Here is a 16,977-nt window from a genome sequence, read left to right on the forward strand (position 1 = left end):
CAAATAAAGTAAGCACTTTAACGAAAAAAGACGTAAAAGGAGAAAAAAAATACAAATATATATATATATGTTTAGTCCAACTCTAATAATTATAAGCATGAATGACAAATATATGAACAAAGAAATTGAAGAAAAATTTACGATAAAGTGAAATATCAATTGTTTAGTGTCGCCTCTTCAGAGAAGGCTCATTGGCAAGGAAAAGTACGTCTTAGAATCCTGATGACGATATTGAAGCACAAATCAAGCGAGGCAAAGCACTTAAGCGCGACTTTGTGAGGTAGAGAGGTGGTTTTTTACAGGCCCTCGGCTCAAATATTTATCGGATTTCTTAAAACATATACATGATCTCGGCAAAAGCTACTAGGTTCACGTAAATCCACAAACAACATTGTGTCGTTCATAAAAAAAGAACAATCTTTTTTCACTTTTTCATGTTTCCCCACTTCTGGGCCCTTACAGCACAACATAGGTTATCTTGTACAATAAAGTAAAGATCCACCATTTTCTTGTCACTTTCATCTTTTGGAAATTCTACTTTATAAAGCTGAAACCTCCAATAATGCTTCACAGAGTCCTTGATTCATTTCTATCTCATATACCCAAGGTATAATAATACTGAGTTTATCTGAATCTAGTACTTTTAACGCGGAGCATAAAATTATATGTAAAAGTATAGAGTAAAGCTTCTAGTACCTTCCTGAACTATGACCAAATTTGCTACGACTTACTCCAACTTCACGGAGGTCCTATTACCTCCTGAGCTAAATTTTAGCATATTTTTGTCAACCTTTTTAGCTGATGTGGCACCTTTAACGTGTGCCCCATTTTTATATAATAAAGGTGTCACATCAACACAAAAGTGTGATAAAAATACACTAAAATTGAGTTCGGAGTTAATAACATCCTTGTGAAGTTGGAGTGTGTCGTAGCAACTTTGACCATAATTTGAGGGGTACTGAATGCGTACCTCAATAGCATATGAACCAATAACTTTAAAAATATGGAACCTTAAAGATTCAACTCTTTGGGGTTGTTTAGTTTCCAGAAAAACTTATTTCGGGATATAAGCCCCACATCAATTCTCCATATAACCGATGTGGAGCTTTTTGCAATAGAATCATAACATACCACCACGCTCTGCATCTGTCATCCTCGATGGCTCCACTCTAGGGATCTTTCACTCTACTTTGTGTAGGTAGCTCTTTCCCACGTAGTCCTTTTCGAGTCAAGTGCCCAGGCGCCTCGAAGGCTGTGCGCTAGAAATTGTTAGCCACAGTCGAACACTGCCATACCAACGTCACCACTCAAGCACGGTGATCACGGAGGATGATGGGCGACTCTAATACCATTGATACAACCTTAGGAGAACTGCATTCCTACATCAATTCCTCGTATAACCGATGTGAGACTTTTTGCAATAGGATTATCATGGGATTAACCTTGAGATAAAGTTTATATTGTATTTGGTTAAGTTATACGAGATAAATTTATAACATCAATTAAATACAGTATTAATAAATTTTATGTCAGACATAATCATGAAATATCTAACCTTATCTCATGTATCAAACAAACTCATAAAATTTAAATCGTGAATCTTCTTCTGCATGTATCCACTTCAATTGCCATTACAGGTAATCAGCCCAATACCACAAAGCCACTACAAAAGTAGCATAGTCACATGATTTGCATGGAAGGTCTTTGATAATTACTAAAAGAGAATTCAATTAAAAAAGACCATAGCAATTGATTGGGGAAAAAATTCACCTTTTTTGCTAAAATAGGGTTCCTATACTATGTCTTTTTTAGACTATTTTTATCTTCAGTCGGAGATCTATCAAAATCAGGCTCTCTATCTCATCTGTGAGGTAGTGTTGTAGACTGCATGCACTTACCCTCCCCGATCCCAATTTATGTGAATATACTAGTGAGAAAAATAAGTTCATAGACCCTCCCAAGTCTTTAATTCAAAAAGGAGACAAGTGGATTCCATAATTTTATAAAGTTAAAAAAATAAAGTCCCTGGAACAACTAGGACAGTAACTGGATTGCTATCTGGGATTTGAATTTTACGACTTCCGAATTTACAATAACTGGATTGCTGCTTTCAAGGTATCTGTCTAAACATATTTGCTGCTTGTTTTCTTATTTTGATTTCAATTTCTGTTAGTATGGAGAGAGAATTTTCTTCTTGTACTGTTACTTCTTGTTTGGGACTGCTTTGGGTTGTTTTTTCCTTGAGCCGAGGATCTATCGGAAACAATCTCTCTACCTCTAAGGTAGAGGTAAGGTCTGTGTATATTTTACGACCTCCACTTTGTGGGACTACAATTGGTATTTGTTTCTTCGTGTATATTTCCGTTACTTCTTGTTTGGGATTGCTTTGGATTGTTTTTTTCTTGAGTCGAGGATCTATCGGAAACCACCTCTCTACCTCTAAGATAGGGGTAAGGTTTGCGTACGGTCTACCCTCCCCAGACCCCCAGTTTGTGGGACTTCAATGGGTATGTTGTTGTACGGAGAGCGAATTTTCTTCTTGTACTTCCGTTACTTCTTGTTTCGGATTGCTTTGGATTGTTTTCTTTCTTGAGCCGAAGATCTATCGGAAACAATCTCTCTACCTCTAAGGTAGCGGTAAGGTCTGTTGGGATATGAGTCTTTGTTCCTTTCTATGTGAGGTCAGCTGGGATATGAGTCTTTGTTTCTTTCTATGTGGATAAATAAAGCTCAATTTGGACCAATCCACTTTTGTTCATAGACCCCCTTCCTCTCTTATCCGATTGAGCTAATTTTTGGAAAGCTTGTTCCTTTCATCCCAATAATTGATTAGAAACTGACGGAGGTAGATTTGGAGACCGGTAGCTCCTGTTCTTTTTTTCTGAACAGTAGCTCCGTTTTTAGTGTTTGTACTCCTTTTTTATTCTCTAGTTTTGTTGCCATGTGACCAGAAGGTCACAGGTTCAAGCCTTGGAAATAGCCTCTTGCAGAAATGCAAGGTAAGGCTACGTATAATACACCCTTGTTGTAGGGCCTTTCTCCGGACCTTACATATAGCGGAAGATTTAGTGCTTCGGACTGACCCTACACATTAGACACTTTGCTGTTCTAATGCTCTTTGTGGCTGTTGTTTGACTATATGAAGACTTAAGACAGTCACAATCATACCATCTTCTTTTGCAACAGGAGGTATATTTGGAAATTTTTCATCATAAAAAGTTATTTGTATTGTACAGATTCTGCTTAGGGGGGCTTGTGTAGCTTGTTCCACGGTGGGCAGCCTGGTGCACTAAAGCTCCCGCTATGCGCAGGATTCGGGGAAGGGCTCCACCACAAAGGTGTAATGTACGCAGCCTTATCTTGCATTTCTGCCGGAGGCTGATTCCAAGGCTTAAACCCGTGACCTCCTGATCACATGACAGTAACTTTACAAGTTACTCCAGCTTGTTCCACAGTGACCTCAAAAAAGACTAAAAGCAGCAAAAGAGGAGTGAAAACCCTGTAAACATACATGAACATTGCCATATTAGCTCAACAAGAAATACTTATGTCTTTCTTTAGCTTTAACCATAAAGTTTCTCAAATATTTGCCAATAATACATGTATAATAGCATTCTTTCTTCAACTATACCCAATAATATTTTGTGTCGCAAAGTCGGATCCAGGATTTTAAGTTAATGGTTTCCTACAACAACCTTAAACTAATATATAATCAACAAAAGACCATACCTAGTGTAATCTCACAAGTAGGGTCTGGGCAGAGTAGGCTGTATGCCAAACCAGTGTTATCAAAAGCAAAAGGCGCAAAAAAAGCACTAAAGTCTGTTGGGGCGTTAAGCATAAATCGCAAATAAAGCATGTGCTCTAACGAAAAAGACGTAAAGGGAGAAAAAAAATACAAATATATGTGTTTAGTCCAACTCTAATAATTATAAGTATGAATGAAAAATATATGAACAAAGAAATTACGATAAAGTGAAATATCAATTGTTTAGTGTCATCTTTTTAAGTATCCCACATCCTTATATGGACTTGGACAATCCTCTCCTCATGAGCTAGCGCAAATCAAGTTAGAGAGGTTGTTTTCGATAAACCCTCAGCTCAAATATTTATAAATATTTAGCGAATTTCTTAAAACATACACATGATTTAGGCAAAAGCTACTAGGTTAACGTAAATCCACAAACAAAATTAATGTGGTTCATAAAAAAGAACTATCATTTTCTTGTCACTTTCATCTTTGAAAATTCTACTTTATAAAGCTGAAACCTCCAATAATGCTTCACAGGGTCCATGACTCATTTCTATCTCATATACCCAAGGTATAATAATAATGGAGTAAATACATAAATCCCTCCTAATGTTGGTCGACTTTTTCAAAAAGATATCTAAACTATACTTTCGACCTATTATCTCACGAATCTTACTTAAATCGTTGCAAATACACCATTTTGACCCTCTGCATGTATACACGCACAGCAGGCGCGTGAAAGGTTCAAAATTGACTTAATTTACCAATTAAAACCTGTCACGTGTTAATAATTTGATATATAATTTATCTTCTTTTTTAAAAATAAAATCAATATTTATTTACTTTTTAAAATTATCCCTCACCCCCTCTCCCCCCCCCCCCCCCCCCCCCAGTCGCAACACCCCCACCCACCATTGTCTTCTTCAACACCTCCATTAAAAATTTTTTTTTTTTTGAAATAATCATTTAACTATTTTTATTAAGAATCATAAAACTCCATTAAAGTCTCATTTAAAACTCATGGAGTTTTATGATACAATGGAGCTTTAATGGTGTTTCAAAAATGGAGCTTCAAAAATGAAGCTTTAATGGAGCTTCAATAAATAACTTTAATAGAACTTAAAAAAATAGCTTTAATGAAGAAGACAATGGTGTTTTGTGTGGGTGGGTGGGTGGGGTGCTGCAGGGGGTAGGGGAGCTGCTGGATGGGGGTAGGGTGGAGAGGAGCTGATGGACGGGGTGTGCATTCACTCTCTTCCTTGTGACTCAGTGAAAAATGGTGTATTTGCAATGATTTAAGTAAGATTTGTGGGGTAATAGGTCGAAAGTATAGTTTAAGTATCTTTTTTAAAAAGTCGGCCAACATCAGGGGAGTATTTATGTATTTTCTCATAATAATGTGTTCATCTAAATCTAGTAATTTCAATGCACATAAATTTATATGTAAAAGTATAGAGTAAAGCATCTAGTATCTCCCTGAACTGTGACCAAATTTGCTACGACACACTCCAACTTTACGAAGGTCCTATTACCCCCGAACTAAATTTTAGCATATTTCTATCAACCTTTTAAGCTGACGTGACATCTTTAACGTGAGCACCATTTTTATGTAATAAAGGTGCACGTCAATACAAAAAGGGTGACAAAAATACACTAAAATTGAGTTCAGGGTAATAAGACCACTGTGAAGTTGGAGTGTGTCGTAGCAACTTTAATCATAATTCGTAGGGGTACTGGATGCTTATCTCGAAAGTATATGAACCAATAACTTTAAAAATATGGAACCTTAAGGATTCAACTTTTAGGGGTTGTTTAGTTTCAAGACAAAATTATTTCGGGATTATAATTCTAGAACTAATTCATCCCACATGAGAGGTGAAATAAAATAATCTCAAGTTCGATGGGATACGGTGGGATATATCAGGATTAAGCTTTTTCTTAAGTCGACAGTCTAATGTGTCCATCAGAAACAGTCTCTCCACACTTTGTGATACAACTTTAAGAGAACCACGTCCCAAAAGCAATTTATTAAAGCGGAGAACCCAAGGTTATATAAGCCCCACATCAGTTCTCCATAAATCGATATGGGACTTTTTGCAATAGAATCATAACAAACCACTACACTCCGCATCCATCATCCTCGACGGCTCCACTCTAGGCTGCTTTCACTCTTTTGTGTAGGTAGCTCTTTTCCACGTAGCTCTTTTCGAGTCAGGTGCCCAGGAGCTTAGAAGGTTGTGCGCTAGACATTGTTAGCCCCAATCGAACACTGTCACACCGACGTCACCATGCAGGAACGGTGGTCACGGAGGATGATGGGTGACTCTGATACTATTGATACAATCTTAGGAGAACTACACCCACACATCAATGGATTAACCTTGAGATAAAGTTTATATTACATTTGGTTAAGTTATATGAGATAAATTTATATCGTCAATTAAAGACAACATAAATAAATTTTATATCAGACTTAATCAGAAATATTCAATCTTATCTCGTGTATCAAACCAACTCATAGAATTTAAATCATGAATCCGCTTCTCCATGTACCCACTTCAATTGCCTTTACAAGTAATCAACCCAATACCCAAAGCCACTGCAAAAATTGCATAGTCACACGATTTGCATGGAAGGTTTTTGATAATGACTAAAAGAGAATTCAATTAAAAAAGACCATAGCAATTGATTGGGGACAAATTTTCACCTTTTTGCTAAAATAGGGGTTCCTATACTATGTCTTATTTAAACTATTTTATTTTTATCTTGAGTCGAGGTCTATCGAAAATAATCTCTTTATCTCAACTATATTGTAATGGTATGGACTGCGTACACTTATTTTCTCCAGACATACTCTGCGGAAATATGTTGTTAAAAAAAAGGTCTTCAGCTGCCAATTAAATACTTTTGACTCGTTTTGAGTGTCTCGTGGACATCTGATATTGACGTGGCATATAAATTTTTGAAACATGATCATTTTGTAAGTTGGAGCGTTCAACTGACTACGTGAAAATGAGTTTAAGTTCATAAAATTTTATTCAAATATTAACGTGGACACCAATATCGATGTGGCACATAAATTTTTTCTAATATTTACTCAAATTTTTATTACATATTGAAGATCATAAAAATTTAAAATTATTTACTCCAAAAAATGTTATAACATATTTTTAAAAATTTCTTTTTAAAACTTCTTGCAAAGTTAAATTGGCCAAACAAATTAAAATAGACAAAGTATTTACTTTTTGAATTAGAGATTTTGTAAATGGATAAAGTGAAAATGAAAAAGAATAAAAATCTGATGGTGTAGAATTTTAAATTGTCATGGTGGAAAGGTATTAAAAGTAGAGGTATTTTTGTTAACTTCGATAACGGCAAGAATATATTTTTCCTGCATAGTATAACTAAGGGCAAACTTAGTCACTAAGTTAAAGTAAAGAGATAGTTTTAATCCTTTTCCCTCTGAACAATTATTTTATCAGATAATAGAGATAAGCATCCAGTATCCCTCCGAACCATAGCTAAAGTTGCAACGATACGTTCCAACTTCACTGGGGTCCTATTACCCCCTGAACTCAATTTTAGCGTATTTTTATGACTCTTTTGTGCTGATGTGGTACTTTGTTACATAAAATGGGACCCACATCAAAGGTGTCATGTCAGCTAAAAAGATTGACAAAAGGTGTCACGTCAGAAAAGGATGACAAAAATACGCTAAATTTTAGTTCAAGGGATAATAGGAACCCTGTGAAATTGGAGTGTGTCGCAGCAAATTTGATCATATTTCGAAGCGGTACTGGATGCTTTACTCTTGAAAATAATGTCAAAAAAGAACATGTCATCTTGAATAATATGCCAACTCTTATTCATTTTAATCACTTGAATCAAAGCTTAAGACATTATAATCAACTTTTATCATCATCTTTAACAGATGCAACAAGATTCTAACTCAATAAGGCAACACAACGAATAAATTTTACATAAGCCCTTTAAAGAGTGAAGCATCTAGTACCCTGAATTATGATCAAATTTGTTACGACACACTCCAACTTCATGGATAACTTATTAGAAGTAGTAGAAGTTATTTGTCTAATGGGTCGGGCTAACATTGGACAACTTATTAGAAGTAGTGGAAGCAATTGTATGTTTGTCTAATGGGACAGGCTGAATACATTGGATAACTTATTGGAAGTAGTAGAAGCAACTATATGCTTGTTGTAACACCCCTTTTTAACCCGAAAAAAAAAGATTGATTTTAAGATTTCGAAACGATTTTATTATTAAATGATAAAAAATGAAAATTTGTTTTGAAAAGAACTTTATATATTCAAAACTCAGAGTCGCCACTTGACATAATTCGGTGTGTCAAGTTACCTTTGGAAATCCTTTTCAAAACAGTTTTGACTCTATAACTGATCCACGAACAGAGATTTCGACTAAGGAATTCTGTTGACCGAGGTAAAGGTGTTAGGCACCCCTCGATTCCGTGGTTTGACCACGATCGCTTGGTGAAGTATATCGACTAACTTAACACTACGAATGTACAAATCACACAAAAACACGTAAAACAAACAAACAAACAAATCAAAAGTCAAAATCAAAACAATGTCCAGTCAGGATTATACAGTCTAAAATAAAATAAAATAAATGCAAAATATAAATTTTATTCTAAACTAGTCCTAGACTAAGCTCCACCCAGTGCCTCGGGCCTGACCATGCGTCATCTTCGAGTACAACTTTCTCGGGACATTCCTCGAATAAAAATAATACAAATGGTTCGGGGCAATCCCCGATTAAATGAATACATTTTTTCAATGAGAGAAAATCAAACCATTAAAAAAAATTTCAAATATTCAACAAAACGAGTCTTAAACAAACCCATGATTTGCCTACCAATCCTAGGCCTAAAACATGATATTATCGAGGGCGACATAATTGACGTTCATTTCGATTTAAACAATCAACATTGAATCGACATGATCCAACATTCACCTTTTCAATTTTTAATCTTCGCCCCAATTTCATTTACCGCAAACAAATTCAAGTCATTATCAATCAATTAGCCAATTCAGATGACCGATTAATCGATATCCATGACCCGAACAACACTAAATCAAGCAAAGCAAGGTCCACACATTATCAATTCGCGAAACAAAGTATTCAAAACTTAAAATTAATTGAGAATAAGATAAGAAATGGACCTTAATATCGATTTCGATTAAAATTACTTCTTCCGACTAAAACCGCAGTCTGAGTCTCGAATGAACCTCAGCAGCCAACAATACCAACTCGATATAGGAAACCCAAAAAAAATCAACCACTAATCTCAGAATGAATTCGGATTGAACTCGAACCCGACAAATCAGATTCAGTGTTCAACGTCCTCGCTTCACTCGTTTTCCGATGGATATCATCGGAACGGAGTTTTTTGGGTCGGCTTTGACTATTTTCCGGTGGGTTTTGAAAGAAAAACTCAACTGAGGGTTACGACTATTTGAATCTTGGTCGAGTTTTCCAGTTCCACGGTGGAATCCGAGCTATTGGCACCTTTTCGGTGGACTTGAGCCGTTTTCCGGCAACAAAGAAAGTTCCGGAATAGTAGCATGACAGGGCTGTTTGTTTCTTTCCTCTCTCTCTCTCTCCGTCATTCTCCCTTTCTGTGTGTTATATGTGACGCGCGTTATCCAGAAAAGAAAAATGGAGTGGCTATGTTCCTTTATTTCAGTGTAGAGGATTTTCGTGAATTGTGAGTGAATGGTGTGTAGAAGCAATTGTATGTTATTTCTCCTAAAATTGGACGACGAAAGTAACAGATTTACTTCATTTATTATATTACAAATTACATAGCCTTTTCCCTTTGTGTATTACAAAAGTAGCCACTCTTTCTCTCCTTCCATTATTACTACTAGTTTTTGCAAATGGGGACACCTTTTTAAGTGCTAGAATTTTTAGACTTGAGAAAACATCCACTTTTGGTTATTTCACGCAAAGGTTCATGTATCAAGATGCCTCTTTCTCTAAATAATAATAGTAACATTTTTACATAAAATTAGATGACGAAAGTACGTAAGACATATAACATTCTAAAAACATAAATTTACTTCATTTATTATATTACAAATTACATAGCCTTTTTCCTTTTTGTATTGCAAAGTAACCATAGCCTTTCCCCTTTGTATATTACAAAAGTAGCCACTCTTTAACCATAGCCTTTTCCATTTGTCCATTACAAAAGTAGCCACTCTTTATCTCCTTCCATTATTACTACTAGTTTTTGCAAATGTGGTCACTTTTAAGTGCTAGAATTTTTGGACTTGAGAAAAGATCCACTTTTGGTTATTTCACGTAAAGGTTTGTCAGTAAATCTAATAATATTGTAAACCCAAGCACCAGCTATGGCCCCAAGTGTTGGGCTAACCAAGTAAATCCATAGGCCTTTGTAATGGCTTGACACTATTGCTGGGCCCAAACTCCTTGCTGGATTCATTGATGCCCCCGATATCGGCCTGTTACGTGGAGTAGAAAACATCATGTCATAATTATCAAACGTAGTTAATGCTCATAATAAGTGCAAAAAAAATATAAACTCCAACAGTTTGGAGCTTAATTACTGAAAATATCGATTTTGGATCTTTCGAGATACATAATTGTCTCCTGATACATCCAACGAAAATCCATTTTTTCCTTTGTAAAGATACAAAATTAACTCCTGATTCATTTTTTCCGATTTTGGATCTGTCGAGATACATAATACATCCAACAAAGATACATTTTTTCTTTTGTAAAGATACATATTTAGCTCCTGATACATTTTTTCCGATTTTGGATCTGTCGAGATACATAATACATCCAACGAAGATACATTCTTTTCTTTTGTAAAGATACATATTTATCTCCTGATACATTTTTTTCGATTTCAGATCTGTCGCGATGCATAATTAACTCCCAATACATCCAATGAAAATGCATAATTAGTTGGGATTTTTATAATTACTTTGTAAAGATGGAGATTTGTGTAAATATGGTGAGTTAAGGTATATGCTTATGCTATTTTTCCTTATAATAATTATATGTTTGTATTTGTATACAAAGCGAATATCAGGGCTCATATACAAATTTCTAAAGTGAATTTGCTTGTATATACAATCTCTAATCTGTACATTTAGCTACTAAATTGTAGTTACATCATTTAATTAGACAAACTTTAGTTATGATGCCTCGTTTATTGTCTATATGTTGTTATTTTTGAAAGTTTGTACTTCAAATATTATGTGGAATAAAAATTTAAAAAAGAAAAATTACCCAGTAAACATCACATTAAGCAAAATGGTTGCTCCCACAGCAAGACCAGCAAGTTCTCCTATCTGCAAAAATAATTAAACATGTCAAAACAAAAAAAAATTATAGAAATTTGGAGAATGGTTATCCATAGGGATGACTCATGTTCAATCCCCCCTTAATGCCTTCTGAGTCGAGCTTGCCGCACAAGGGTTTACCTAGTGCGGGCTATATTACACGGTGGGGGTTTACCCAGTGCGCACAAAGTGCTCATCCGAAGGACAGAGGTTATAGCAGCTGCGGGTTAACCTAGGTTCTGGAATATAATGATGATATTCAAATACTTAATGGGATAACTTTATAGTCAAACAAATGTCTATGATTCGTTTTAGATCATATATTTCAAAAATCTTTTGTTCTTAATTTTCGTGCCCAGACAAGATCGTACCATTTCTTCTTAAAATCTACTCTCCATACTAATTTATGTGGTATACATTTCGTTTTAGTATGTCCCAAATATAATGGCATATTACCGTACATCCTTATTTACAAATAATCTAACTTTAAACTTTCAGTTTTATCCTTATCGACAGAACTTATAGTCAGACAAGTATTTATAACTTGTTTTGTACCTTAAATTTTAAAAATCTTTCCTTCATTCTTAAATTTCGTGTTTAGACCAAAGTACTTACAATTCGGTTATCGATTGTCCTAACGAGAGAACTTTATAGTCACACTAATATCTACGACCTGTTTTAGGTCACACTAATATCTACGGCCTGTTTTAGGTCACACTAATATCTACGACCTGTTTTAGGTCACACTAATATCTACAGCCTGTTTTAGGTCACACTAATATCTACGGCCTGTTTTAGGTCACACTAATATCTACGGTCTGTTTTAGGTCACACTAATATCTACGACCTTGTTTTAGGTCATACATTTAAAAAAAAAAATCGTTCTTAAATTTCGTGTCCAGACAAGAGTACTTACAGCTCGATTATCGGTGGCAACACCGGAGATGACGAACATGAGATAAAATGTAATAATAAATTCGACGACGAACGATTGAATGTCGGTGCCGGAGGGTAGGGTTCCGGCGAAGTGATCGTGTGTTCCGTTGAATATTAATCGTAAAGTTCCGCTTGCTAGGGTTGCTCCAAGAACTTGAGCTGCAACATATGCTGGTACCTAAAAAAAATGTATAAAAAAAATAAAGCTATAAATATACTTCGAACTATAATAAAATAGTACGTATAAGAAAAATAGAAAGAATATCGGGTTTGGAATAAGAAATAAAGGTCGGGTCAAGTTGGTTTGAAATCAGGTTCGATGGGTTTATAGGATCGGGTAGTGGGTTTGGGTTAATTGTATGAGATAAAAAAATTAAAATGAAAAAAGAACAAATATATCCTCGAATTATGATAAATGATACGTATATATAATAAATTGATATCGAGGTCCTTATAATTAAATATCTATGATTTTTTTAAATTATAAATTAATTCTTTGTTTTTAGATTTCATGTTTGATCAAAGTATATGACATCAATCGAATAGAGTAATTAAGTAACTTGTTTAAGACTTCACCACAACTGTCAAAATTATTATAATTACATAAATAGACAGCATAAAAAAAAGACATTTCTTTTTAAAAATTTATCAGTCAAATTACATCATATGAATTAAATGGTAGAATATTGTTTGTAATATAATAACACAAGGGTTAACCATTAAAATTTAAGTTTTGTGCACCGTCAGTATACAAAACATTCTACACTATCAGGTAAACTTGACTTGTTATTGTAGGTTACTTAATTTTTTCTTTTTAAATTTTTATGAAAATAATTGGGTAACCTATAATAGTAGGTCAAGTTAACTGATAGTATAAAATATTTTGTGCACTGACGATGCACTGAACTTAGACTCTAACCATTAATACTAGAACATATTTTGAGGTTATAACTTTCAAATTCTCAAGAGTAGAGCATTTAGTACCTCCTGAACTATGATCAAATTACACACTCCAACTTCATAAGGGTTTTATTACCTCTCTGAACTAAATTTTAGCGTATTTTTGTTAAACTTTTTAGCTAATGTGACACCGTTTGTTAACCTCTTTAGCCGACATGGTATGGCACTTTTGGCATGGACCCTATTTTATGTAATAAAGGTGTCACGTTAGAGCACAAATTAAAAGGGTGATAAAAATACGTTACTTCAAGGGTAATAGGCCCCCTGTGAAGTTGGAGTGAGTCGTAGCAACTTTGGCCATAATTCGAGGGGATACTAGATGCTTATCTCAAATTCTTATAATCACACAATATTTTTTAAAAAAAAAAAACTCCACATCTATTATCAAACTACGAGATACAGTCAGACCTGTCTATAACCTACCCGCTATAATAATATTTTACTATAGCAAGTTAGCAGCCAAATCTTCTTGACACTAGTTTTTCAAGTTACGTTATATTATATAGAGGAAAGTATGTAGTATCCCTCGACTATGATAAAATTCGCTACGACACACTCCAACTTCATGGGGTCTTATTACCTTTCTGGATTAAACTTTAGCGTATTTTTGTCAACCTTTTTAGCTGACGTGGCCTCCAATTTTATGTAATAAAGGTGTCACTCACGTCAGCACAAAATAATGCCAAAAATGCATTGAAATAGAGTTCAGGGGTAATAGAATCAGAGGCGGAGCCAGAATTTCAACGAAGGGGGTTCCATATTCAAATAAAACTTAGGATTTCAACTAAGGGGTTCCATATTCAAAGAAAACTTAGTCGAAGAGGGTTCAACACCTACTATAACCACATAAAAAATAATTTCAATCATGGGCGGAGCCACCTTAAACGAAGGGTGGTCAGATGAACATCATTCGTCGAGTAATTACGTGGTCTACAAAGGTTAAATGTTAGCTATTATAAGTAAATATTTAATTTTGCACACCCTTAACATAACTGGGAAGAAAATTTGCACAACCCTTTGCTAAATTCTTGGCTCCCCCACTGATTTCAATCTTGTATAAATAGTATATTTTTCCGTCGAAGGGGGTTCGACCGAACCCCCGAACGCTGGCTCTGCCCCTTAATAGAATCTAGTGAAGTTGAAGTGTATTGTAGCAACTTTAATCATAATTCGAGAGGTTAGTGAATGCTTATCTCTAAAAAAAAATATTCAGACAAACGAGGTTGTTACCTGTTTCCAAGGGAACCTTTTGCAAGTGGCAAAGGCAATAGTAACAGAAGGATTAAAATGTGCACCAGAAATGTGACCAACAGAATAAACCATAACCATAACAACAAGTCCCCAAGTTATGGCTATTCCTGGAAATGTTATTATCCCTTTATCTGCATTCACCACTACTGATCCACATCCAGCAAATATCAAGAAATAGGTTCCTACCATTTCTGCTATTACCTGTTTTCATCAACCATTAATTAATTAATTTAGGTAATAATTAATCATAATATCATAATCAATCATAACCAAAAATATAGAGTAAAGTATCTAGTATCCCCAGAACTATGACCAAATTTGCTACGACACACTTCGACTTCACATGAGTCCTATTACTTCTTAACTCAATTTTAGCGTATTTTTGTCACCCTTTTGTGCTGACATGATATCTTTATTACATAAAGATGGGACCCACATCGAAGGCGTCACGTTAGCTAAAAAAGTGCCACATCAGATAAAAGGGTGACAAAAATACGCTAAAATTGAGTTCAGGAGTAATAGGACCCTGTGAAGTTGGAGTGTGTCGTAGCAAATTTGGTCATAGTTCGAGGGGGTACTGAATGCTTATCTCAAACTTTTACGAAACCAATTTTCCTTGTTTTTCTTACAAAACATAAAAGGGCAATATGGTGCACTAAAGCTTCCGCTATGTGCAGGGTTCGGGGATAGGCCAAAAGGATCTATTGTAGATAACCTTACCCTGCATTTCTACAAGAGGTTGTTTTTCACGACTTGAACCTGTGATTTCCTGGTCACATCCATGGAATCAACTTCACTTACAAACTTCTGAGAAAATTTCTTACAAAACATAAAAGGACATATGGTGTACTAAAGCTTTCGCTATATGCAGAGTTCGGAAAAGAAACAGACCAAAAGTATCTATCATGGACAACCTTACCCTGCATTTCTACAAGAGGCTGCTTTCCACGACTTGAACCCATGATTTGTTGGGCAGTATGGTGCACTAAAACTGCCGTTATGTGCAGGCATCGAGAAAAGAACAGACCAAAAGAATCTATTGTAGACAACCGCACCCTACATTTCTACAAGATGTTGCTTTCCACGACTTGAATCCGTGATTTCCTGGGCAGTATGGTGCACTAAAACTTTTGTTATGTGCAGGGTTCGAGAAAGAAACAGACCAAAAGGTTCTATTATAAAAAGCTGTACCCTGCATTTCTACAAGAGGCTGTTTTCCACGACTTGAACCCGTAATTTCCTGATGAAATGCATGGCATCAACTTCACACTTACAAAATATAGTAGGAGTAATATAATTAACAAGAAGAATAAAGATTTAGGAATTCACCTTTTGAATAAAAGGAATAGTAAGAAAGGTGCAACTTGAAGAAGAATCATTATTTTGATTATTCAAATCATCATCTTCTTTAATATTCAAAGTAATTACACCATGATTAATATTTCCATTAGCTCCTCCAGCAACATTTTGATGATGATCAACCATAGTTAATAAACAATTAATCCTTAATTTAAGCTTTAATTATAATTGTTCAAGATAACAAAAGAGATAAGATAGATTAATACTAAGGAAGTAGTTGGGAAGAACTAAGGTGGTTGTCCTATTTATACACACAAATTATTTAGAAAAAGTTAAAAAAAGAAAGAGGAAAGAATAATGGACAACTTTATTCTTTTATGTTTTTTTTTTCTTTTTTACTTTTTTTGTTTCTTTAGGAGAGATCCATCTTTGACAAAAAGATACCAGAAATGGGTGAATTCGAATTTAGTCGAAATATAATATGGATATCGAACTGTTAGAGTTTGTGACTCAAATTTTGTTAATCCGACCCTAAAAAGTTCATGGTGCGACCCATGTTTGAGATTCCGCAGTAAGGACCTTTATGTTTTTGGGATGAGGATTTATTTGTACGCACGTATTATATAAGTGTGATCTAGGGGCTTGTTTTTGGACGTTTTATATACGTCATTGAGATTTTCGTCTCCTCATTGTATTCCTCTCCATTATAGTGAATTTCCTCCTCTTCTGCCCGTGATTTTTTCCATCAAGGATTTTCACGTAAAATCTATGTGCTCTTGTTTTCTTTCATTTTGTGATATTACTTATTCCTGTCCGTTTCAATTACACGAACGCCTAGTAAAAAAATTCTTGTGTTGCCGTCTTTCTTTGTTAAGGTTCTTTCGAAAACAATCTCTCTACTCTTAATTATATGAAAGGAGGGTAAGATCTATGTGTCACGACCCAAAATAGGATTATGATCTGTGCTAATTAAGGAGGTTAGAACTTGCAATCAAGCCTCGTCAGTCTTCTACAGAAAATCGGGCATCGTTTTTTCTATTTTTGGGCCTATCAAGAAAATTTCCTGTCTCAAATCAATAACACATCAACTCAACATCACAAACGACACGCCAGTGTCATCAACACAGCCCATTCGCAACGAAATAACACTACTAAATCCATCTCTAATATATGAGGATGTCAAATACTCCACAAGTCCATAATAACAATAGGATACTCAAACTCTAAAGAAATGACTATGGGGCGAATTTAGGAGTTTTCAAGAAAAAAAAACATAAAAAATAAATTAATTAAACTCCACGCGAATAAATACGGGACTCGTCAGAAATATGTCAACTCAAATTTGAATTTAGTCGAACTCCAATATAGATATCAAACGTCTAGTAATAAAGTTCTTGTGTTGCCTTTTTTGTTTGTCAAAGTTCT

General features: G+C 34.9%; 1 protein-coding gene and 1 long non-coding RNA gene across 2 annotated transcripts; both read right to left on the bottom strand.

Moving 5' to 3' along the window:
- Window positions 1-5,667: 5,667 nt before the first annotated feature.
- LOC124897591 lies at window positions 5,668-9,584 on the bottom strand. The gene is made up of 2 exons (XR_007054353.1): window positions 8,953-9,584; window positions 5,668-6,350 (listed from the first exon to the last, which is right to left on the bottom strand). It is a non-coding gene; the product is annotated as an uncharacterized LOC124897591 (long non-coding RNA).
- A 248-nt stretch (window positions 9,585-9,832) lies between these two features.
- On the bottom strand, window positions 9,833-15,846 carry LOC107868397 (aquaporin NIP1-1). The gene is made up of 5 exons (XM_016715085.2): window positions 15,583-15,846; window positions 14,233-14,454; window positions 12,023-12,220; window positions 11,054-11,115; window positions 9,833-10,257 (listed from the first exon to the last, which is right to left on the bottom strand). The coding sequence occupies exons 1-5, from the start codon at window positions 15,736-15,738 to the stop codon at window positions 10,044-10,046; spliced, it is 852 nt and encodes a 283-aa protein (XP_016570571.2). The 5' UTR covers window positions 15,739-15,846; the 3' UTR covers window positions 9,833-10,043.
- Between the last annotated feature and the right edge of the window lie 1,131 nt (window positions 15,847-16,977).

Source organism: Capsicum annuum, chromosome 4 (assembly GCF_002878395.1).
Source record: "Capsicum annuum cultivar UCD-10X-F1 chromosome 4, UCD10Xv1.1, whole genome shotgun sequence".
NCBI classification, from domain to species: domain Eukaryota; kingdom Viridiplantae; phylum Streptophyta; class Magnoliopsida; order Solanales; family Solanaceae; genus Capsicum; species Capsicum annuum.